Here is a 24,777-nt window from a genome sequence, read left to right on the forward strand (position 1 = left end):
AAACGCAGCTACTGACACTAACATAAAGATAACGCTTTTCTTCTCCAAAAGGTCTGGGATTTTCCCTTTTACCCTTTCCACAAAGCAGAGAGACAACACCATCATTTCCCCCTCAGACAGTCCTCCCAGTCCTCCCAGTCAGACTCTCAGCCCTGCTAACCAACCCTCCTCTGGGACGCAGCCATACGAGGAATGACAAGTACTCACAGCTTTGGTTTTGGCTTGGTAGGGATCGGGGGACCATCTTTCCCGGGGGATGGAGACAGCTTGCCCTGGCTCGGAGGAGAATCTGGTATGATGTGGGCTTGACTGGAGGGCGTGACCTGGATGTCTGCTGCCGCCAGTTCTGACAGCGGCAGAGGAGGAGGTGGCGGTGGGAGCGGGGCGTCTTTAGGTAAGCTTGGAGGTGACGGTGGGTGTTGGCTGTTCTGTAGAGGGTCCAGCCCTCTCTCCTTGTCCCCGTCTTCCACCTCCGAGTTAATTTGGACCAGAGGCGGAACGGATGCACCGGGCCACATCTCCAGCTCTTTGACACGGAACGCGTCTAAACCGGGCTGAGGCAGCGCCTTAGGCGGCAACTCCAGGAGGCTGATCTCGGTGGGTGGTGGCGAAGGAGGAGGTGGAGGAGGGAAGGAGGCCGCATCCTCAAATCCTGAGCTATCGCCAGACATGCCATTACTTGATGAGTCCTCAGCTGCTGGGGGAAGCAAACAGTGGAAAGTGTTTTGTTTTGTTTTTTACTTACTTTGATATTTAGGTCTCTCTGGACCAGCACATACCATTACTGAGTGGAAATTGAACACAAACACAGTGAATCACAGCTGGTCTGATATGGGGCGACAGCTGGGTCCAGTCAGGCTGATGCAATTCCTGTTTATTCAGCCTTTCCTTTACGCTGTGGTGAATCCTGCACTGTACTAACAACTCTGTCTGTGATAATATGCACAGAAATAGTTGTGTCCAGCTTAACTCTCTTTTTTCTATACAGACTTAAGATAATTAAGTTACATCTGAGGAGACGGTCACTGAGCTAATATGAGTAAACCCAATCAGCTCCATCTTCAGGAAACGACTACTGAGGTTAGCTGGATTTTAGCATTATGGCCATGGAAAACTTCCTAAAAATGACTCAAATAACTGAATTTTATTTTAGATGTTCAACCTTCAGTTAAAACCTTAAATTAAGAAATTTAATACAATTCCATTCTCTCACTTAAAAATTTAAGAAGGAATCCCCAGACAGAGTTCATGAGTACCGTTTATATTTTCTGAAAACATTGAACTTTTTTTTTTTTTTTTGGGCCTGACAACGTAAAGAAAGTATATTTGTGGTAATATTAAAGTACTGCTCTTTCTGGGGTTGGACACATTCTGGAAACTGAACGATACAGCCCTAGAAATCATAAATGTATTTTTCTCTTTGAGGAGATGGAGTGGTTGTTGTTCTACAGATTCCTGATAATAACCTGAATTATGTTATTCAGGTGTGTTGAAAAGATATTTAAAAGCTGCAGGTCAATGAAGGACTGGAGCTTGAATAGCCTTTGTGTGAAAAATCCTTCATTTATGTTCTTTAAGCTGTTTTTGAACCGGAAGAAAGATGGCATGTGTGTTAGATAAATCATAACTAGCATTTAGCTTAGCTTGCTAGCCAGAAGAGCTCCTGTGGGATTACATTAACGCTGTCTATTGAAATCTGTTATGGAAGCTTGAACAATTTTTATTTTAATGACTTTACAGCGCCTTAAACCAGAAAATGGGACTGAAGTTAAAGGAAAGAAGTCTCATTTTTAATTTTTTTTTTTTTTTTTTTTTTGCTCTGTTTAATTTCTCTGTACTTGACCTTGCAAATTAATAAAATTTTCTACCGTTCTGATGTGGTTTAGAATCAATCATAAAAACAGATACCACATCTCATGGTTCGGTTTTCGCCCCTGTGAAGTTTGACTGTCTCTTTGATTGTGCGCTGGACGCACCTGGGTTCACGGTCAGCTGGGCCGTGCTGCTGACGGAGCCGAAAGCGTTAGACGCCTTGCAGAAGAACAGACCTCCATCCTCTGGAAAAGCCTCTGCGATCACCAAGGTGCAGATCTCCTCTGAAATAAATCACCACCACCATAAATGCGTTTGTTTGTAATGAGGTCAGAAAAATATGACAAGACGATGACCAAGTGACACACAGAAATGACAAGGACGATGGTTATCTCAGGTAGACTGATGAGTCAGACGAACAGAGAGCGTAGAAGACAAGCTAGCAGACAGACACAGATGTTTGGGGATGTCGCTCTGACTCACAGACCGTGTTAGACAAGGAGTCACACAGGTGGGAAATATGTGATTTAATGTTATTAATAGCTAGGACTCCCTTTTGACTGCAGCGATACAATGTTGTCATGATGAAATCAAGATTAAGCCCCCAGACGGATCTGCCAGTCCATAACTTATTTAACCTGGACATGTTAAACATGAATGTAGCTGCAAGAGCCTGAGGCATCGTACCTGACTCAGCTGCAGACCGAGGCTCTGATGTGTTCAGTCAGCGCAGGAGAGAAGGGGGGGGGGGAAACAAACTATTAGTCAGCACACGTCTGAAAGTTACTGAGCTTCGTCAAGTTTGGGAACGTCTCACTTTTTTGTAGAATCCTGAAATCGGGCGAGTCCAGAATCTCGTTCCCCTGCCGGTACCACTGGACCTGGAGGGGAGGGCTTCCGCGGACTCTGCACTCCAGAACCACCACCTGGCCCTCTGACGCCTGGACGTCCTGCAGGAGCTGCAGGGGAGGAGGCCACAGTCAAAGATTGGAAAGAGAGAGACAGTAAGAGAGAGAGACGCCGATGAGTGAAGGATGAAGAGCACATCTCTAATTAAGATGCATCTGTTTCAGAGTAGGAACATGACAAAGAGGGAGGATGAGGGCTATAAAACTCATAAAAAATTTGAATCTCAAAAACAAAAAAAACCCACCCTCTGTTATATAACTCCCCTCCTGTTGGACATTACCGTCCATCCAGAGGTTTTTGAGAACTGTCCACATTTTTCTCATCGTGTCCTTTGCTTGCTTGATCCAAAAGGAATATTCTCACCACACATTTTCCACAATGACAAAGCAAAAGCAGGTGATTGGAAGGTTTTGTTAATCCGTTACATAAATATAGAAATTCAGATGCTTTTGTTAGGCCTTGATTAAACCCGTATGTCTTTTTGGGGAAGGAACCTGTATGCTTGATGTGAATTTTGTAATCTTTTGTTTCCCCGTTCGTTCAGACGTGAACGGTCAAGATTAAGCAGATTAGAGAAGTCTTTTTAAGTCTCTCCAGAGATGCTCCGTGGTTCAGCAACTTTCTTTTAAAAGCTTTCGAAAGTTTTCGGTGGACTAAATGTTTGCTTGACACGCAAGGCCAACAATGTATATTTGGGAGTCTGTCGTTGCTTGCAGAGAATAAGGTGTAGAGGAAAGTCTGAGTTTAAAGTGTGAAGGGGATCATTAATAGCTACGGACAACAGTTTGTTTCTAGTAAGAAACTCCCAACAATGAACGTCTCGGCGTTTTCCCAAAGCTGCTGCAAGGTTCACATCATGCTCAGATTACATCTGCTCTTCAAGAATCAGGAAATTCTCTTGGATTCAGTTTAGACTTTGGCGATATGATCATCTCCACATCAAAATGAGGCTTTAAATAACTTCTCAAACATGTTTTTGAATCAAGCCAAATTGATTCAAGGTCCTTTTTTAGCCATGGCAGTTTTCTAAAGGATTCAAGCCATTGTCTTGTTGAAATATAAACTGCCCAGGATCCAGGAAAACTCTGAAGAATAATTATTGTCATGGTGATTTCCTTTGATTTACTGCATAGTGATCCAATTTTTCTTTTTAAAAAAAGCTATTTTTTTAGAAACAGATGTTACAAGTGCTTTTCTGATTATATGGAAAATAAAATCAGAAGCTAGCAAACAGAACAGTCAATAAATTTGAATGAGATCATTTCACACAGCAAAGGGGGTCATAAAAATCGGCTATAGGAAAAGTTTGAAAACAGGAAACTCCGACATCGTAAAGCTGGATCCTGAGGGGCTTTGTAACGTATTCAGGCCTCTTGGACGTTTTAACATTTTATCACATCCCGTGTATTTTTTATGTATTTTATTAAGATCTTACGGACCAACAGAGACCAATGCATAGCTTTGAAGTTCAGAGAAAATGATACGTCTTACTAAAAAATATATAAACTGTGTTGTACATTTACATTAAACATTTGCAGATCTAGAAACTGAAACTTATTAGATGGAGAACATCTGTAAACGTCAGTTTTCAGCTTTTCCCAATTGAACTATGGTCAGGACTTTGATTGGGCCATTTAATCATATGAGTATAAATCTGGCTGTATGTTTTGGTTCATTGAACAAAACATACAACCACAATCCAGTATTAATTTTCTGCAGCTTCTAAGTTTTTTTTCTGGGCCAGTCAATTAATTCTGACTCAGTTCCTCGTCTTCATTAAAAAACAAAAAATGCATGCCACACTTTTCAAATTTTTTCTTTTTTTTCTTTAGGCTGACATGTATCATCTTCCACCCACTTCACATTCGTGTGCTACATTACCTTGTCTTGGTCTGTTGCACAAAATCCTCATAAAATGCAGAGTTTGTGAGAAAATGAAGGAAGAAATCAAGTGTTCCTACACGAGTACTCTCAATCTCGCCGCCTATAAAGTCGGATGAATACATGAACTACGACAAGAAACCAGCAGCCTCAGTGGGCTCACATGAACCTGGGAACTTCTCATTCTGCGCTTTCAGCATGGACACGTTTAAGAGAAGGTTCACAGGAGAAATATTCCTCATGGGTCAGTGGGGACGGGTGCTGACCAACGTGGGAATGTCGTGATTAAAGTCTGGCAGCGGTTTGAAAGGAGTTCGATGTGGGGGTGAAGGAACAACAAATGTCCTTTACTAATGAAGTGGGAAATGATTTAGGGCCTGGCAGGCTGAATGAAAGTGAAGGGGACCTGACCCTTGTGGGCTTGGCAGGACTGTTTGAAGCTTTGCCTCAGCCCGTCTCAGTTCAGCTATCATAAGACCCGCAGCCTGAGGGGGAAGGAGGAGGGGAGGAGACGGTGGAGAGCTGGAGAGTCTGAACCAGAAAAGCCTCTGTTTTATTGGACCCCCACTGGTGGAAGCCGCAGCAGTTATTATGGGATGTCTGAGGACATTTATGGATGCATCTGTGGATGGATTGTCTGGATGATGTGCCATGTATAAGCATGGAGGAGTCCTTTCACGGTTAAGGTTATACTGCAGTTTAATTTAAAGGGGCAGTACTATGTACTTTCCATCCACATAGTGCCACAGATAACTAAGTTACCTTCAGTTTTGTAAAAATGCTATACAAATCAAATATGACTCAAAAGAAATTTCAATTTGTAACTTAGCGATTTCAAATTGGGCCTTTGTCTCTTTAAAATCTCCTGCTCTTTCTAAAACTCCACCTTCAGGAAGTCATCACAACAACATGGCTCCTCTATTAAACTTTACCGTTGTTTTTACCAACATTGCACTGAGAAGAAGCTCACAACGACTTCTGCAGGTGTGCAGTTCCAACAGGTGTTTGCTAACTGCTGCTGGCTAGTCTGAAGGAGCTGGGGCGTTTTGCACAGCTGAATGAGAGATTAAAGGATTTCTCAAACATGCATGAAAGAATTAAGGCAACACTCCAGGTACGTTTTTGATGAGGGAATAACATTATAAATCAATCTTAAGAGAAATCTCATTGATTAAGGGCAGAGGAATACAAATGCATGCCATACTTTATGGGTTTTTATTTAAAAAAAAAAGTTTCCTGTTCTTCCCACTTTATAAGTAATTACTTTGTGTTGGCCTATTTATCGAACAAAATCCCTATAAAACACAGTAAAGTTTGGGGTTGGAGCACTTTCCATTGATTCAAGCGTACCTTTGTGAACAGTGGAGGGCCTGACGCCTCACCACCGTGCAGTGCAGACACGGGGCTCTGCATCTACAAGACAACACACATGAGAGAGAGGAAGATATTTTTTTTATATATATTTGAAGGTTTACGATCACGGCTGGTTTGGGACCTACCCTCTGTGGGGGCTGAGACATGGACTGGACCAGGGCTGAGCGATGAGGAGGCACCTCTGGGGTTTTGGGCGATGATGAACGTATTGTTAAGGACATCGAAGTCGTCTTTTTCTGCGCTCTGTGAGACGGAGAAGGAAGGCACACTTGAAGGGAATGTAAACAAAATTTAGCCAAGAATCCCTGAAAGGCAGGGGAATAATCAAAAACATTTGGAGTAAAGCGGTTCTGCTCTGCTGGACTGGAAAAAATACATTCTTGTCAAGATGCTTTGTTTTGGTTTTTAAAAAACGGTCGTCTGAAGCAGCTTGAGCTTCAAGAAATGGAAGAAACATTCATGTAGGCAGTGAAGTGCAGACGAGAGGTTAAAGTCTGGAGGTAAGCAGAGGCAGGCATGACACGGTGATTCTTTTTCATATTAACCCCGTTGGACCTTTTATTAGAGGAATGCGTCCCACGTTCTGGGTCAGGCTTAAGGCTCTTTAAAGGCCTGGATAAGGAGAAGCAGACAGCAGACTACTGGCTGCTGTGGGGCTCAGTTGACCCTTCCTGGGGTTCGGAGTTCACCGTGGGGTCGTAAGGTCACAAGAGGCGGTGCAGAAACACACGTACTGCGGCATGGCTCCTGATCTTGACTTTGACGCCGTTCCTTCTCCCTCTGAGTCCGACGATGAAGCTCCTGTGAGTGGAGAGGAAGACAAAAGCAGAGGCCGGTTTTGTAACTTTATATAGAACCTTAAGTAACTTGCAGAAGAAGATTTTCTCTGCTGTTATTGAAAGCCACAAGGACACAAACAATTTGCTGTGTATTCCATGTATAATTTGTCAAACCGGTCTTATGTCGTATTCTTTCTTTAGTGCTTTCATTCTGGTGCACAAACTCTGAAAAGTAAAAAAGCCCAAAAAACAAATAAAAAACTCCTGCTCATTATAGGCAAACCATTGACATTTAGTTTTATGTCACAGAGCAGCTCAATAATAATTATGTCAGGTTCATGTGTGAAAACTTCCACCATCAGCTGAGAATATTTACATGAGAGCAGCAGCCTGAATGCCTGACCTTCAATGTAAACCTCGGCGGAGGTGTTGTCTGCTCCCAGGCTGTTGGACGCCACGCAGGTGTAACGTCCCGTGTCGTCCTCGAAAGCTTCGGCGATCACCAGCGTGTGAAGGTCGCCTTCCCTCCAGATTTGAATGTCAGGGGAGTTCTGCAGCTCGCGGCCTTCGCAGAACCACCTGCAGGTAAGGGAACACCTGGATTACATCAACCAGCAACATTTTGGTATATGTGACTGACTTATTTCATTTGTTACAAAAGAAAAACTGCAGTGGTGGTAAGGATGTTCTGCTTTCAGCTTAAATCTTTTCAAAAGTGCAAATTGTTTCTTAAAGCTGCAGTATGTAACTTTTATAAAGATATACATTTTTTACATATTTGTTAAAATATTCTGTCGTGGCAGTATAATAAGAAACAGATCATCAGTAATCTGTGAGCTCCTCCACCTCCTTCCTGAGACGCTATTTAAGAAAAGCAGAGCCAATCAGAGCCAGGAGGCGGGTCTTCGCACCATCGACCTTGTGACTGCACTCCTAAATGTCTCACATATTATTTGTCTCAAATCATACTGTCACAGCATAGCGACAGTTTCAACAAATATGTAAAACATATACATTTTTAAATAAAAGTTACATAGCTACTGCAGCTTTAAACAATTCAACCAAACTGGTTCCTACTTTTCTACTCCAAATGTGATGGACGTCTCCTAATCAACTTCATGTGAATACCTACTCAGTAACACACACACGCACACCTGATGGGCATGTCTGAGTTTACATATCTTCTGAAACATCAACCCCCCCCCCCCCCACCGCTACTCCACCCCCACCCGAGGCGCTGACAAGCCGCTCTGTTACGGGAAGCAGGAACAGCCTCTGCCCACATCCCAATCGGAGCGCTGTGAGCCCTGAACAGCTCTCCCGGGGGAGCCGCGGAGCAGACGTCGCTTTATCTTGGACTAAAGGTGGATAATGGAGAGCCTCCAACTCCAGCAGCTTCGCCTGTTTCATCTCTCTTCACAGGGTCAGGATTAAAGCAGGCCTCAAAGTCAGCGCCACCACATCAAGCCCAAGATCAAACCGTGATGATCCACTCAACTATTTCCTTGTATATATTAGTTCTCCGAGACCACATTCAGAGACTTTGATCCATAGCAACGTCTTAATCTATTTAAAAGTGTTTTCCACACATTCAAAGCACCGACTCTCCACGGACACACCACTAAGAGCCTTAGTGCGCCGCTAAATGATAAGCGGTGTAAATTCTCGTTCACCTCTTGGCCTACGAATCGTCAGAGGGAGGCGCAGGAATTCCCAAAACGCCAGAAGAACAGCTGTTTCGCACACCCAGAGCCATGACCTGAAGGCATTCCTACTGTCTCAGAGAGCTGCATGACAATTTCCAACAACCCGCCGCACGGCCGTAATTTCACTTTTCACACCCCGATGTGTCAGTAGGACGGCCCGCTGACTCGTCTTCCAGAAAGCAATCAATCAGTTTGCACGTCCAGACAATAGTTCATACTTGGTGAATTTATGACTGAGCTGATTGATGTGAGCGGAAACTGTGATATGGAAAAGTGAATGAAAGAGCATGAGTCAGGAAAAGTGAGACATAAAAAACGATGATTGGTGAAATACCGCAGACAAAGTGACAGGAGTGAAAATATACACAACTACTGAACTTTTTCACATCACTAACAAAAACTTATTCAATACAGTACTCAAAATATTAATATTTTTACAAATAAATATCCAAATCTTATCCAAAAACTCCCTCTGCTCTGTAGTGTAGCTCATTTGCAAAACAAATTTCTGCCCGTTCTTTTTGTCGCAAAATAGCTCAAATGAAGTCAGACTCGATGAAGAGCATCTTTAAACGGATTTTTTCAAGTCTTACTACAGATTGTCGATTGGATTCCAGTGTTTGCTTTGACTATTTGTAAAATCCAGGTGCAGTGATCCACTCAAACCTGAACTTTCAGAAACACAGCGACATTTACAAAGTCGAAATACTATCACCTGAAGAACATTTCAACGATTTCTAGCAAGATCTACAGAAACTCATGTATGCTGGTCAAAAAAAAAAAAAAAGAAAAAAAAAATCTATCCTCCAGTTGCAGCTGATCCAAAAGCTGCTGCTTGTGTTTTCACTAAAACCAGGAAGATGGAGCACATCACCCAGTTCTTAATTTCTGCTCCTCCCTAGTCTGTTCTCTAGGCTCCCTATAGCCTAGAGAACAGACTTTTAAATATTGATGTTAGTTTATAAATTACTAAACAGCTGAGCACCAAAATACATAAAAGATCTGTTGTTATGGTATCAGCCTTCCAGTCGCCTCAGATCTCCTGGTTCTGCTGCCCAGAATCAAACATGGAGAAGCAGCATTCAGCCTCTCTGCACCAGAAAACTGCAAAAGACCTGAAACACTGAGTTCCTTTAAACCCAGAATAAAAACCCACCTTTGTGGAGTTGCTTTTGAAGCAAAACAAATGGAATATTGATCAATATTTTCATGTGTATTGATGATATTGATTATGGCATTTGACATGCTAACACAGGATGATTTGATCTAAACCACTCAGTTGTTGCTCTAGTTATCTGCTTAGGGTCATTTTTCTGCTTCAAGGTGAAACTCCGCCTCAGCTTTAAAGCCTCTGCAACGTCTAACAGATTTTGTTTTTGTTTGTTTAGCTTCATCCATCTTTTCATCAACTCTGACCAGCTTTCTGGCTTCCTGCTAAAGGAAAATACGATGCTGCCACCACCATATTCCACATTATGGGGCTTGTGTGTCCAGGATGATGTACAAAATTAGTTTTCTTTCACACTTAAGGTTTTGTTTGTGGTCACTTTGCTTTTCTCCAACCAGAGCACTTTCTTCTGCATCACTGGTGACGAACAGTGAAGAGGACTCCTTATGGCTTTCTTTCAGAAATGAGGGCCAAAGTGACTTCACTTTAAAGGCTACGTTTACTAAGTGAACTGTTTGGTGCACAGGTAGCTACTATCATGTGTCACTTATCATATCATGATGTCTCGTGAGTCGGCGAGCGGACAGTGATATGAAAACAATGTGCAACACGACACTATAAGATGACTCACTTCAAATTCTGCTTCCTAATTAAGACCAGAACATGGCTGACAGTGAAATAGAGGTTCCCCCCCTTACCAAACAATATCCCTGTGTGGGTTTTAAATCCATTTTCCAGGATTATAACCAGCTGGGGAAAAGTGAAAACAACGTGCTTGCGTGACTCTTGTGTCTGCTGGGGCTTAACTCCTGAAAGCCAGGTTGTTTAGGTTAATTAAACATTTCTACAGTCTGCGAGTAATATTAAGAAATTGTCAGCTGCGGTCTTTGCAACAAATGCAAAGGGTGCGAAGTAGCTTATTTAATATAAATCCTTTAAAATTGTGTTTTAAGTTGCACTAAAAACAAGCAGGGTTCGATGCGTCATTCACACCCGTAAGTAAAGTCTGATGGAGTTACTGGGGATCAGAGGGCATTACAGGCAGAGGGAGGCGGTTGCTCAGACTGGTATGATTCTTTGCTCTGAATCAACCCAGACGTGAAACCTGACAGACAGCGCCTCACAAAAGTTTCAAATCCAGTCAACTTTTTCACCTTAAACCAGCAAAATTCATTTTACACTGTGAAGTGTATCATATTAAGCATATATATACTGTTATGGGGTTACTTTTCATTGTCAGTAAGGCTGGTCAGAGGAGATGGGAAAATAGGAAGAAAACCGGTTAGAGGCAGCAAATGATTTGACAATAAGAGAACGAGACTGACTACACAGAAGGACAACGACCTTAAAGATATAACCATGCCGACAAGGAAAGGATTTAGATTAAAGTAATCTCGTGTGTTAACAAAGTCCAGGCCCAAACAGGAAAACCTAAGAGCAGGGTTTCTGTAGCTAAGTTTGTAAATTGCCGTTCACACACTCTTCCTCTAATCTAGCTGAGTTTAAGCCGTTTTGCAAATAAGACCAGGCAAGAATTTCAGTCCCTGAAAGTGCAAAGCGTGTGGAGACACAATCAAAATGACTTCAAGCTTACAGCCAAACACTTTCGACTCTGTGCTGATTTGGGCGGGGTGAACCCAAATACACGTCTGCAACTGTAATGTACATTAGAGGAGTGAATGGAAACATACAACTATTGTTGCTCTCAAAGCAACAAGGGCTCTCATCAGCTGACAATAAAATGGGACACACAAACTACTTTCAACAAAAACAGTAAAAACCCTTATTAATAAACCTTAATTATGTGCAATTATACATAATTACTGTATAAACTCATTTAAAGCCATTTGGTAATGTTTATTTAATCCCCTCTGTTTCTCTGGAATGTGCTGAACGTAACAGGCCTACACAGCATGCTGCGCTTTCTCCAGCGAGGGAACCGAGACTTTCTCCAGTCAGACACGGAGCAGGAGGCACGAGAAGGAATCTGACCATCGGCAGACTCCTTTTCAGCAGGGTGTGGTCAAGACAAAAGCCGTCAATGCCCTGAGAAAATGCGCTGAAGGTAGACATTTCTTGGCAGAGTGTAGCTTCGCCACCCACTTCCCCCCAACACAATGCCGTTACAAAACCCAACTATTTGGAGCATGCATACGAATGAGCTCAAAGTCTTTATGACTAACACCTCAACTCTCCATTCATCCCACCCAAAGGCCGCCAAGGTGATTACACATCCCACCCTCAGCATCAAACAGCCTCCCACTGTGCTCTCTGAACGATAACCTCATGTTGGAAAGTAGCTTACACAACTTAGCTAAGTGTGGATGAAGCCTGAGATAGAAGTGCGAGCTGCTCTCCAAATGAAGACAGGGTCTCACAGGCCAAACCGAGCCCCGCTGCCCCGGCCTCAACGGGCCGCTCTCTCCTCGTCTGACCCTGTTGTTATTTGCTGCCGCTGATGGAAAATTTTATGAAGCAAAGCTCAGTTTCACCACAAAGCCAAGCAGGAGGAGGCCAGAACAGAGGAGAAGGGGAAAGGGAAGTAGAAGAAGGAGGGTTCAGTCATTATGACGACCATGTCATTGACAAGGGAGTGGCCAACTTCAACACAACACCCCCCCACTACCCCCCACACACAAAGAGAGGAGGTCATCTTCTTGGGACAAATCTGTCCTGCATTCTCAGTTGGGAGAGTTTAATGTCTGCAGACCACAGAACCGGACCGATGCCGAAACGGACAACAAGAGCGGCATCAAGGCTGGCTTTACCCATAATTACAAACTACAGAGGGAGATCAAGGGAGACTGGCCAAACCTTACAGCAGGCTGGGCTGGTTTTACTATCGCCTAATTCAAGCAAACAGGGAAGGGTTACTGGGTTTCTTCCCTCCCATGGATGCAGACTGAGTTTATACAAACAAATGCAGCCTTAAAGCCTCCAAAATCAAAAACAGTCCCCATTGTATATACACAGTGATGATTTCTCCGTGTCCAATGCGACGGTATACGCCTTCCTTAAAGCAGGGTATGGGAGGATCACACTTGTATCATAGTCAATGAGGTTGCTATCCTGATTTATTCAGTCTGATTGTATGTCAATAAATATTTACAAGAAGTCTGAGCACCACTTCCAACTACTGTGACCAACTTCCAACTACTCTTCTGAGCACCACTTCCAACTACTCTTGTGATCCCTTGTTTTTCTTTAGGAATTTTTAAAGACACTTTTTAAATCACAGGTGCAAGTTCAAATCCCGGCCAATGGTTTCTGTCCATGGAGATAGCCTATTCTCTCAGCCAGGTACTCCAGCTTCCTCCCCTGGTCCAAAACCATGAGGTTAGGTCACTCCAAGTTGCCCATAGCTGTTTGCCCTGTGTTGCCCTACGACAAACTGGAGACCTGCCCAGGTTGTTCTGTCCCATTCACTCACTGATGAGATGCTTGTTTAACTCATGTTTATGATGTCTTCTTTCCATGTGGCCTGCAAAAGGTAGAACTCCGGAGACTTCTGTCCTGGTTTCATTCTGGTGTAGACAATCTTCTTGGCGTCTGCCTCATGTTTTGTGGACGTTTTCCGCTTCCCTTTGGGGTTCCACCTGGGAGCCTGTTTGGTGATCTTTTCTTCCTGATAACCTGTTTGATTAGCACTATCATAATCTACAATCTTCAAGCAAATGTTAGTCTGTGGATTATAGTCCAGTAGGCTACTAGTATAGTTTAAACCCAGAGAAAAGAATGTGCACATTTTCAACAAAAAAATGAAATTAATATTTTGTTTCTCAGTTATGGAGTAATCATGACATACAAAGCCCAGCTCACCTCATTCATTTGAATGCTGTCATCTGGACTGAGAAGGAAAACATTAACATTCCTAGTTCACTGGGGTCAGTTTAAAATGTTCCACTTAGAGCCTTAGAAATTAAAAATAGAAATGCTTTGGTTGGAGGTTAAAATAAAAAACAAGCCCAGATTGTGTGATGATGGAGCCCGGTCAATGACGGGTCAAACCCAACTAGGATGATTTAGACAACAGACAGCTGCTGATGACAGTTGAATCTCTGACCGGAAACAACCAGAATATACAAGACTGTAAGGAATTTCAGCTCCGGCCATCAGGACCATTACAACATTAACCTCAGAGTTAGAGAATCAACACTGTCAACTATATGAAACGTGCCTCAAAAAGAGGTGAGCAGGAACACATACATCCCTTACTTAGCTGAAAACTCTCCAGACAAATAAGAGTGAGAGGGAATGAATTGCGGTCATGTTGTGTGTGCATGCATGAAATGCAAAGATTAAAATAGTACCAGATTAGTGCAACAGCTGAGCTAAAGTTGGATACACCTCAGCACTCAAGTGGGATGCCCCCTCCACACATGAACTCACGCAAATGAGCGGAAATGCATGCAAGCGCGACGCAACGTCACAGAAATCAAGTGACGCTCTCACCTAATGTCTGCACTGAAAAATATGAGCTACTGGTGCATTATATTAATATAATAATTAATATAAGCCAAGTTTCAGAGTTAGTTTAGAAATATTAGCAAAAAGGCATTAGTTGCTCAACTTAGTTATTTTGCTCTTAATTATGGAGATTTATTCTACTACATCAAATAATAGCAATTGATCTTTTTTTTTACCTTTACACCTTTAACCCAGATGTCACCCAAATTGTGACTCACCTGCTCTGTTTCCTACGTCCCAGTGAGGTGAGCCAAGATCAGTAAAAACTCTCCTGATACAAGGATGTACACTGAGCCTCTTCTCCTGACAGCATGACCCACACTGAGCCACTCAGTTACACAGATACACACATTTCTCAGACTGAGCACAGGGCTGAGTGGGAGGGAGGGAGAGAGAGCAGTCAGAGCTGCCAAATTCCACACAAAACAGAAGAGTGGAAAAAAAAACACATTTAAGACTCATTAAGGAGACAAAAAAAATGTTTCACGACTGCCCACACTGAATTCATTCATGTGATTCCAGCGGTTTCCTGAAATATCTGGAAGCTTCTCTCTAGCAACACAGATAAATCCGGTTCATGCACTTCAAACCATCTGCAACTTTAAGCCCATCAAAACTTGGAGCAGGTAAACTTCATATGTTCTTTTGCCCTAACGAACCTTTAAATAAGTTTTCCGGTTGTGCCTTCTGGAATCCTTTTCCAAAACAAACAGATTTTTTTTTTTTTTTTTTTTTGCTTTTCAGCTGCGAGAGAAGTCCTGCCTACAGTCCGCTGACCATCAAAGGCGCCACAGCAGGACTTGGCTGGAGCCAGTCAACACTGTCACGATGGAAACCTCTGGGGCTCTAATCTCCGATGGCAGGAGGAAGGCTTTTAAGTTAATAAAAGATGACAGTGGTTCAGCTTGCACAATGGTGTGACCAAAGAGGGGAAAACATGAAATACACTGACCCAAACCCTAATCACTTCCTCATGCCAGAAACCAAGAAGTAGGCAACTGGAAAAGCCAAATTCGGCCTGTACAAAAATAGCATAACTTAAGAGTCTAAATGCACCACTTTGACTTGGCAGCACCTGACAGGAACAAGACAGAAGACTGCGGCTACTCTGAGAGGTGTGGATACGTCATTTCTTTCTCGCCAAAATAAGACCGCGGTGATTAAATTTAAAAATCAGCTCAGTCAGCAGGCGAAAATCGGCCATTTGTGGTTTTGTTCAGAGCCGGAGTGCTGCTGGCGGATGCAGAGAGTGAGAGGGCGTGGTGGAGTGCTTCGGTCTCCGCAGGATCTCCTCGTCAGTCGGGCTTTTACCGCATGCAGGACTCGGGATATTTTTGGTCATCAACGGCGCTCCTCTGAGATGTGGCAGGTGGGATTCTTAGTGGTGTCATTACTGAGAGGGTCAGCTCTCTTCGTGTCGGATCCACTTGGTGACACAGAGAAGAACAGACGTCTAACAATATCTGTCGCTGGGCATCCAATTGTTCTGACAAACAACTCATGTCATTAGGCTGCGTTCACACAGCAGGCAAATACGACCATATGTCCATATGCGATTCATATCCGACTTTTTCCATCGACGTTTTCGCTCCAACAACAACAACAACAAAACAAATCGTATCTGAGTCACTGTCATTTGTGGAGCTAAATCGGATAAGAATCCGATTGTTTTCAAAACCTCTGCAGTCTGAGCGGGTATGTCGCATTTTAAACGACTTTTTATGTCATTGCCAGGAGACGTGCGTCTTAATTCTGAGCCAAAAAAGGCCAGATGTGGTTAGATGTGGTCAATCAGGGCATAAACATTGGCTGGAAATTATGATTACGAACTTATGAAAGAAGTTTGTGTCACTGAAGTGCATCACATCGTGACCAGACCACTCCTGGTTCTGACTACACACCTGAACACACTTTCCTACAGAATTTGCAGTCAGTGCTCCACAAAACTTTTTTATTAGCTGTTTTTGTGTTTTTTTATGGTCTTGTGACGATACTATTGGCTCCCCTTGCTGAATAAACTGAACAAAATCGACCCATAAACGACTCCATCCACTATTACTTCAGTAAACTTAGGTGCACTGCGGTGCGATATCGATGTTTTTCTTCTGCGCATGCGGAACGCTTTCTCACAGAAGTCTCATGGCGGACTGGTTTAATTAGTATGAACGGCAAGTTCATAATAATAACAATAATCATCATCATATTTCAGTAAAAAAAACAGTAGAATTGAAAATAAAGACTTGCTGTGTGAATGTCTTCTTAAACTTTTTCCATGTTATTACAGAGCATGCATGCTCTTATTAATCACTGAATGAGTCAAAGTGGCGCTCTCACACACAGCGCCTTGTTTTTGGGCTCCACCTAATACAAGAAAATACAGCATGAAATAATGTTGAAGCAACATGCGCTCACTCCTCGTCCTGACAAGATCTTTTTGCAGCTGATTAGCAGAAATGCTTCAGCTGAATGGACAGCCAGAGTCTCCAGGTCTCCTCAGAGAGCTTTCTCACATTCAGACTCCGGTCATCCCAGTCCAGTTCTTTCCTTGAAGGCATTCCTGTGTTTCTTTAACATTATGGTTAGCTGCTGCGTTTTGTCTAATTGGAATATGAACTTTTTCTCCCAAACTTCCCAGGCGATTCAGACTGAGGGGGTTTTTGTGCATTGCTATGTGTAATTTTCTGGCCACACCTTTTCCCCTACATCCCTGCGAATATTACAGAAAACGTTCCTACAGAATGTTTTACTCTTTAAATTTTTTTTAATGAGGTCTGTGGTTTTATCCACACAGGGAGACTGAAATATGACTAAACCTGCTCACTGAAGAACAGGTCATATTAATTTAATGCACATGTAGGCCAGAGATGTGGCTATTTAGAATCAAACCAATCATTATCATGATAGTAATGTCTATGAGAGTTGCTGATTATACCAAACACTTTCCTGCCAGGAAACATTAACTAATTAGCTTTAGCTTACTGCTAATGGTTGCAGTATCGGTATACAGAGGTCTGAATATGAATGCATGCCAGACTTTTCAGACTTATTTGTAAAAATTGGAAAAGGAAAATAACACACAACTTTTGCCTATCACATACAATCTTAATACACTACATCCAAATTTGTAGCATAAAAAAATGTGACAAAGCTCAAGGAGTATGCATATTTTTGCAAATAACTGTAAGAAAGTAAATGCAGATTTCTGATGCGAACATGCAAATAATAATCAGAATCCAACTAATTCTTGGCCATGTTGCGTTTCAAAAAGGTCCCATGAGGGTCAGCTGACGTCACTGAAAGTGGGCGCATGCTGTCATCTTGTGTTCCTGCTCCAAGGAGACCAAGTGACGCTAACAAAAACACAGGCCACGTCCTCTCATGATCTCACACTGTGAGACCATATATCCTCCTGATTGTCAAATAAATCCAGCTTGAAAACCAACAAAAGGAACATCCAGAAGAGGCCAAAATTAAACATATCAGCCATAACCAATAAATGAGACCGCACATTTAAACAGCAGCTTGAAGTTCCGCCGAAAACAAAGTGGAATGCTGACGAAAGCACATTTTCACTGCTATTATGCTTGAGGGTCTTAATTTATTTATTTATTTTTTCGTTTTGTAACATCACGTAAAGCCAAATCCCACGAGCATTCATTCAAAACTTAAGCTTTTGTGCAAAAGTACGTGCTCCCAACTAGAGATTTGCTTCGACAAATACACCAATTTACTCATTTTTCAAAAGTATTTCATAGCCACTACCATCAATCAGAGCAATTTTAGCTGACGATAAACCACACAGCAGCCTGTGTCAGGTCTAATTTTAGGTATGTATCACCACTTTATGGGAAGATCGATTTGATTCAGTTACTGCAATAGCTGTCTGTCACTGCGCAGATGTTTGGGCCCCCAGTGAGTCACTCACTGTATGGCCACATCTTTCAAGAAACGCATTAGTACAAAGAAATCTGCCCACGATTTTTCCACAAACACCAGAAAAACAATACTAAACATTTATGAACAGAATAGTTGGGCCACCTGTTTCTTGTAAGGTGTCTACTTGTCATCTAAATATCATGAAGTTCTTTATTATTTCTTCTCCTAACTCGGCTGAGATATGGAAGCCAGTCGATGTTGACCTAAGCAGGATCTTCAAAATGCTCTTTTGGAGAAATGTACGGGGGAGGGCAGAAAGAAGGAAACTGCAGTAAATTTCCTGCCTACTTGAGAAGACGAATGCCAAAATCTGCAACAGGCTGACGCTGCTGCAGTCAGGGTTTGAACTCTGCAACCTCCTCCCCTGGATTTATAGACACCCGTTCGAGTTCTAATCCAACACATGAACCTGACATGAAACATCTTCTTTTTCTGCCTGTATGAAAGCCGATCCCGCGGACCCCCCACTGAAACCGTCGTTCCCTGTGATATCGGGGCCTTCAGCTCTGTTTCATCCAGTCATAGACAAAAGGCAAAGGAGTGGAGATGGCCATCTTGAGTTTCCATTCTGGACAGTTTAACGTCCGCACAGCTGTTATCCTGTCACATGCACATGGGAAGGAAGGCTTTTGGCTTGTTTTTATGAGTCCCCGCTGACCTCTCATCTGCTCATAAAAGAAGTATCCTTGTGCAGCCTCGGATTTTAGAGTAACAACGTAGCGGGGGCAACACATTTTCACTGCCTCGTGCTCCGACGGATGTCTGCTGGTGTTTCTTTCAGACAGGCGCACAAGATCTCCAAAATTCCTCGCCTTCAGCCTCGTCAGAGATACATAATTGAACCAGGCTCCACTTCAAACGCAGCTTTTTGGCAGCTGCACAGGAATCCACCATCCAGGACAAAAAAAATACCAGCCTTAAAATATCCCATCAAAAGCCGTTTTACTGTAAGCCGGGTCTAACGCCGGTGCCTCGTCAAGCATGAGGAAACCGCAGAGAGTCGTTTAAACAGGTGAACCGAAGAAGGCAGTCCAGAGCGCACAGTCCAGCTGTGGCGCGCACCCTGAACCACAAACGTTAGCGTGAGACAGAAAAGACCTTTTCGGAAACTTAAGTCCAGCTGTCGACAAGGGGCAGATCTACAACAAGGTAGTAGTAGGGGTGATGCCTGTAGGACCATACAAATTCAAAACCCATATAGACACAACATCTTTAAAGGTGACGTATTTGATTCCTAGAACAAGTAGGATAAGTCTATGGGTTATATAAAGAATGTTTGTTACATTTTGTGAACAAAATCATGCTTATGAGATTTCAGTCTGGTCAGTTCTTCCTGTTTCAAACTCCTTTCAGACTGAGATGTTTAAGGCCCTAACCAAATCCAATAATCTGCTGCTGGCCTCTAACTCAACATTTACACTCACATGTGAAAACAGATGTGAAATTATACAGCCGTACATCTTTGAAAAGTAAAAGTAGAGCCTCCTGCACAACCAACAAGAATGCAGGAAGTGGTTTATGAATGGTAAGTCAACAACAAAACACTAGTCTGTTTCAGCAGTAAACAGCACATGCAGCAGTAAAACCAGTTGACCAACCATTTGTATTGCTAGGTAACAGGCTGGGCTTCTCTGGGGTTGCTTGGTGAGGGGCAGTGCCTGCTGGTTTGTGATGTTGTTTTTGAAACAGCACATTTTCCAAGCACCAAAAAACATTAACTTATTGCAAAAACTGGCAATAAGAAGCAGTGGAAACCCAAATGGAAGTACAAAAACATGCAAAATGTGAATTTTGCACAATATGTCCCCTTTAGCAGAACCAAATTTCTCTCTTCAAGGTTACACGGAGGACTGGAACAACACCTGAGAACAGGCTGCAGTTATATTGAGAATAAATTACACACAGGTTGATTCTGTAGACAATGAAGTTTTCAGTGGGGATTATTATGTAGCTTCATCTGATCATCCTTCCCTTGGATAATCCTCATCCTCCTGCTGCTGCTGCTTTTATCCACCACAGTCATTCTTCATTAAACCTGGTATGCCATGTTTTCAGCAATCACTGATCTGGCCCTTACAAATCTCATTTCCTTCACTTCCTTGCTTTAAATCTGCACTGTTTCTGGTGGGTTGTTTAGTTCAGTAGGTACACCCTGGTCCTGTAATGTTTGGCAATTTATAAGAGGGAGGTGAGTTGTGTTCCCCCTAATGTTTGGCGCCTGGGTCAGTCTTTTGGGGAGGGAAGTATAGAGTCATATCCATTCTCACTGTTTCACAAGACCCATCCTCTGAGCACTGAGCATGATTGCGTCATGTTGCTGACACTGAGCCCAGAATCATTTCTGGCTGTAGAAACGGTCTTTCTCCAAAGATGAGATTACTAGGGCGTATTTAACCTATGGACAAAGAGTTAAAACACTTTGTCTTTTAAGACTCTCCTTTCCTGTAGGCTCCTTCAGTTCAGCAGGGACACTCTGATCCTGCAGAGTTTGCCAGTTCACAAGACCGGACACAGCCCCGCTCGCATTTCTGTAGCCTTAACATGACCAAGGCGAACCTGAGTGACTGGATTGTGTGAGTTTTGCTGCCATTTATCACAGGCTGTCAACATCAGGACCCTCCCAGACACCAAGGCTGCAAGGTGAGCAGAAAATGTCTCACCTCGCCGGATGAAACTTCACACTCTGTCTCCAGGCCAGCAGGAAAGCTGGAGTCACCGCTGAGTCTTAACGGAGCAGCTCTACTTGTCATATGATCATTTAACAAACCAGTGGCTACATTGTCCTACATGCGTCTGTTAGAGCGTTTTACTGCTGATGTTTAAATGACGTGTGCAGGCCCATGGTTCACCGAAAATCTGAGTGAAATTAGAGCTGCTTTGTCAGTTTAAGGCAGCCCCATATAGCTCTGTGGTGAAGCAGTTCAAATGTGCTCTCACCTTAGACACATGCTGTCAGCAGAGTTCAGGTATCAGCATGGTGAGAGCTGAGCAACACGTCAAGCTGGCCATATCTCACCACGCTGCTAAAATCTCTGTTCTGTTTTGCTTGTTGGAATACTGCCTTTTCAAATGCTGTCATGTTTAAGCGAAAATGCTTACTGCAGACATAGAAGCGTCTTGTACTGTAGCTCTAAATCTGAGCATAGGTCAAGGTCTTTCTCGACACCAGACATTTGGAGATTAATTAGGAAATGACTTCATGCCTACAACACTTTTAAAGAAGGAAGCAATATAAGAAAAACAAAACAAAACATTATTTTTGCCTTTCCATTTCTCCTGCAGAGATCAAATGAGTCGCTAGGGAGACTTAAAAATTATGACCCTGCAGAAACGGGCCAAACAGTGAGCATTACAGTCAGATTACATCATGAGATCTCACCTGCCATGACCTCATGCAAAATCTTTTTCACTAAATGTAGGAGGAAGGGCTACTGTAATGGTATGTTGGTTAAAATGCCACAGCAAACACGTATTTCAAATTAGTCTTTTTTAGTATTACTATTTGTGCATAAAAGGACAAGAGCAATGCAAAGTTCTAGTTATACACCCTCTAGACACACCAGAATCTAAATGCCTTAGCAGTATTAATTCACACAATAAACCAAGACAATTGATTTTACAACCACAAACTTCACCAGTTTCAAACTCTAGTGATCTGTATCATGCCTGGTCCATCGCCTGAACCAAGTGGCTGCATTGCCTCCTCAGCATCCAGTGAAGTTTCACAGGAAGAATCTCAAACTCCAGCTCTCGTCAGAATGCAGTCAAGTTTTCCAGAGTCCTGCTAATGACCTGATTATTTGAGTCTGGTGTTTTGAAGCAGAAATCTAAAAGATGGAGGTAAATGGCCCCTTAAGGGCTTCGGTTTGATATCTTAGTTAGGATATTCATAAAGTCAAGGGTTTCCAAAGGGTCCGTTATTAAAGCTTTTCAGGAAGCATCCAGTGGAGTTAAATGCTAACATCGGGTGCTGGAATATCTGTTGATAAAGTATTAAGTTTTTGTTTCATAATGTGCTATATGTATGTTAGTCTTTGTCAAACCCTCAAAATACTTATGTAATGTTAGTTTTCATGTTTAATACGTCCAAAATGTGTTCTGGATGATGGAAAATTGGCAACATATGATTTACATTTAAACCTTGAGCTGAAAAGCCACATATTGTGTCGTCTATTCAAGAACCGGAAAAAATGTCAATTCATTGCTTCCATCTAAACAATGTGGGTTTACCGAAAGTTACTTGTAGTTTTTGAATGACTTTTAAGGAAGCCACTAAAACTTTTTCTCCTGCTTTAAACAAAAGTCATCGTAAATATTTGCAATGTTAAGCCTGTCTGCGATTAATGTTGGTGAAAGCAGAGATGCGTGATCACATCTGTACATGTGTGATGCCTGGAACTGAGCAGTGGATTCAGTCTTATCTTGGGGTTGGAAACTTGCTTTGCATGGATGTCTAGGCAGAATGTTTGAGCAGCCACTAAAGCATCCAAATGTTTCCATTGTGGTTTTGTGTGTGTTTGTCTGAAACTTAGAAGCCAAGGCTGCTCCCACCCTTAATTGCCCATCATCCTCAAATGTTCGACATCCCAAGCTTTGAATTGCCTCGTTTGCGCAGGAGGCAGTCAGAGTAATGATATGGAAGAGAGCGTCGCATGAAATTCCAGGAATTAGCATGCCGGTGATTTTCTCCACTTGATTTGCAGGGACTTGAAATAGAGAGGCTTGTTTGGTGCTTTGCAGAGTGGGACCTCACACCAACAGCGATGTTTAGACATGCTCTCTAGCAGCCCAGACGTACGTTGGGGTCTTGCACTGACTCAACACATTCCCTTGATTTCTGATCCTGTAATCCTGACCCAAAAAATCCAGCCCCTAAAAGGACGAAAGTATGAACTCAGGGTAAAGAAATGCACAATTTCCCCTCTGGGATGTAGCTCGCATATATCCCAGTGCGAGAAACCAATCCCTTAAAAACAGAGCGCTGCATTATGTATTGTGAGTTGAGGGGAATAAGGGCATGCTGAAGAATACCATGCGCTCAGCACCATAATACTCTCTGGCGGAGACAGCTTGTGGTTGACCACGGAAGGTCACGCCTAGCTCCCATCCGCCAGGAATGCCTTCTCGATGCCTCTTCAAGAACGCTGGCATCGGATTAGAACTGGCTCATTAGAGTCTGTGGAGGTGAGGAGGTGCGTCACCTGCTCCCACATTAAAGGTGCTCCCCATGGGAAAGGAGCTCCTGAGAAGTTTTGCAAAATCTGATCTAAAAGTGCAAACGCCATCAAACAACAGCAGCATGGAGACTTGGGGAAACGAGACCAGCTTCAGGTTTGGGGATCTTTACCGACTGGTTTTTCATTTATTTTCTTGGACTTTAATCACACGCAACTGAAAGTGCATCAGTAATGCTTTGACTATGAAAACTTTTCTTTAGGTCACCGATGAATTATGTGGCACCGCAAACAATTTGCTGCCATCTAGTGCCCAAACACTGAGGATCACACACTCAGTGGACAAAACAGGCAATTCAGCAGCAAAACTGCACTGCAGTTCTGATGTTTCCTATCATGTGAAAAATAGGGTGAAATGATTAATTGTGATGAATCAATTATAGAAATAATCATCAACTAATTTAGTAAATGATTAATTGTTAACTGCACTGGGAAAACTGAAATCCTAGTAAGATTAAATATCTTAAATTAAGGAGATTTTTCTTGTTTTCTTTCTGACAAGATAATTTTTCTCACAAAGCGGGGTTTAAGTTAGAATATTTTTCTTATTTTAAGTGTTTTTGTACTTAATTATCTCAGTAAGATATACAAGCTTGATATTCAGAAAATTGTACTTATTATGAGTAAATATGTGCTAGAAACTAGAATATCAATATTTACCAATCAAACTTCAAGTCTAGAACTTATTTTATATAAGTAAAATTTTCTTATTTCAAGCACAAAAAGAGAAATCACTTACTTAACGAAATCTCTTCAGATAATTAAAACAGACTGTGTCTAAATAGAATCCTTTGTTATTGTCAATGAAAAAAAACCCCACAAACTTAAACTCTTGTATAAGTTGGCAGAGTGTATAGAAAATTATAATTTAATATTTAAACGGTTGACATTTAACACTTATAACAGTTCAGAGACAATATCAGTATTTCAGAAACAATATCAGTTTATATATCAAGCATGTTTCCATCTGCTTTCCATGGACCTTCTTAATCTGATCTTCTTGATGCATGCAATATAAGTTTTGATAAATAATAACATATAATGCAGACCTTTTTGGTATAAATATATAACAGTCTATACCTCACGAGCAAATACTTTCAGTTTTTCAGGCTTTTAATCACATTATTGTCTTAGTATCAACGAAGCTGAAGTTGGTTTCCAATTCCAGCTTCCAGTAGCTAAAGGGCGATTCCACTTAATTTTTCACTACCTTTCGCATCTTTAACCAACTCTAGTTTAAAAACTACTACACCTAGACACTTGAAACTGGGACTGGATTATTTTCCTCTTCAAGCTTAATATTTCGAACCATGTTTGTGATTTGTGAAACCTTTTCCTGATTTGTGAAAACTCAATAAAGTTCGATAACTATTTTTTGGCATCTGGATCACACCAGAACTGCTCTAATTTAAAAAATCACTTATTCATGTTTTTAATTAGATTTGATTAAGAACCAGATTTGTTCTTTGTAATTTCTGTCCAGTAAAACTATTAATCTATAAATCAATAGA

The 24,777-nt window shown here is 42.1% G+C and overlaps 1 protein-coding gene and 1 long non-coding RNA gene across 2 annotated transcripts; both read right to left on the reverse strand.

Moving 5' to 3' along the window:
* Window positions 1-1,822: 1,822 nt before the first annotated feature.
* On the reverse strand, window positions 1,823-3,234 carry LOC148160024 (uncharacterized). Its single transcript, XR_015762726.1, has 2 exons — window positions 2,500-3,234; window positions 1,823-2,096 (listed from the first exon to the last, which is right to left on the reverse strand). It is a non-coding gene; the product is annotated as an uncharacterized LOC148160024 (long non-coding RNA).
* A 2,708-nt stretch (window positions 3,235-5,942) lies between these two features.
* Window positions 5,943-7,920, reverse strand: LOC148160025 (palladin-like). The gene is made up of 4 exons (XM_088005287.1): window positions 7,910-7,920; window positions 7,159-7,334; window positions 6,711-6,777; window positions 5,943-6,219 (listed from the first exon to the last, which is right to left on the reverse strand). The coding sequence occupies exons 1-4, from the start codon at window positions 7,918-7,920 to the stop codon at window positions 5,943-5,945; spliced, it is 531 nt and encodes a 176-aa protein (XP_087861413.1).
* Window positions 7,921-24,777: the final 16,857 nt, after the last annotated feature.

Source organism: Poecilia mexicana, unplaced genomic scaffold, assembly GCF_051168715.1.
Source record: "Poecilia mexicana isolate PSO_F unplaced genomic scaffold, ASM5116871v1 scaffold_4, whole genome shotgun sequence".
Taxonomy (NCBI): domain Eukaryota; kingdom Metazoa; phylum Chordata; class Actinopteri; order Cyprinodontiformes; family Poeciliidae; genus Poecilia; species Poecilia mexicana.

What these genes read in the sequence shown, in the direction of transcription:
- LOC148160025 (XM_088005287.1), bottom strand. An exon ending in CGCCGAGGTTTACATTGAAG is followed by an intron (nt 6,778 to 7,158) that starts GTCAGGCATTCA and finishes CTCCACTCACAG; the next exon opens with GAGCTTCATCGTCGGACTCA. An exon ending in AGATCAGGAGCCATGCCGCA is followed by an intron (nt 6,220 to 6,710) that starts GTACGTGTGTTT and finishes TCCGTCTCACAG; the next exon opens with AGCGCAGAAAAAGACGACTT.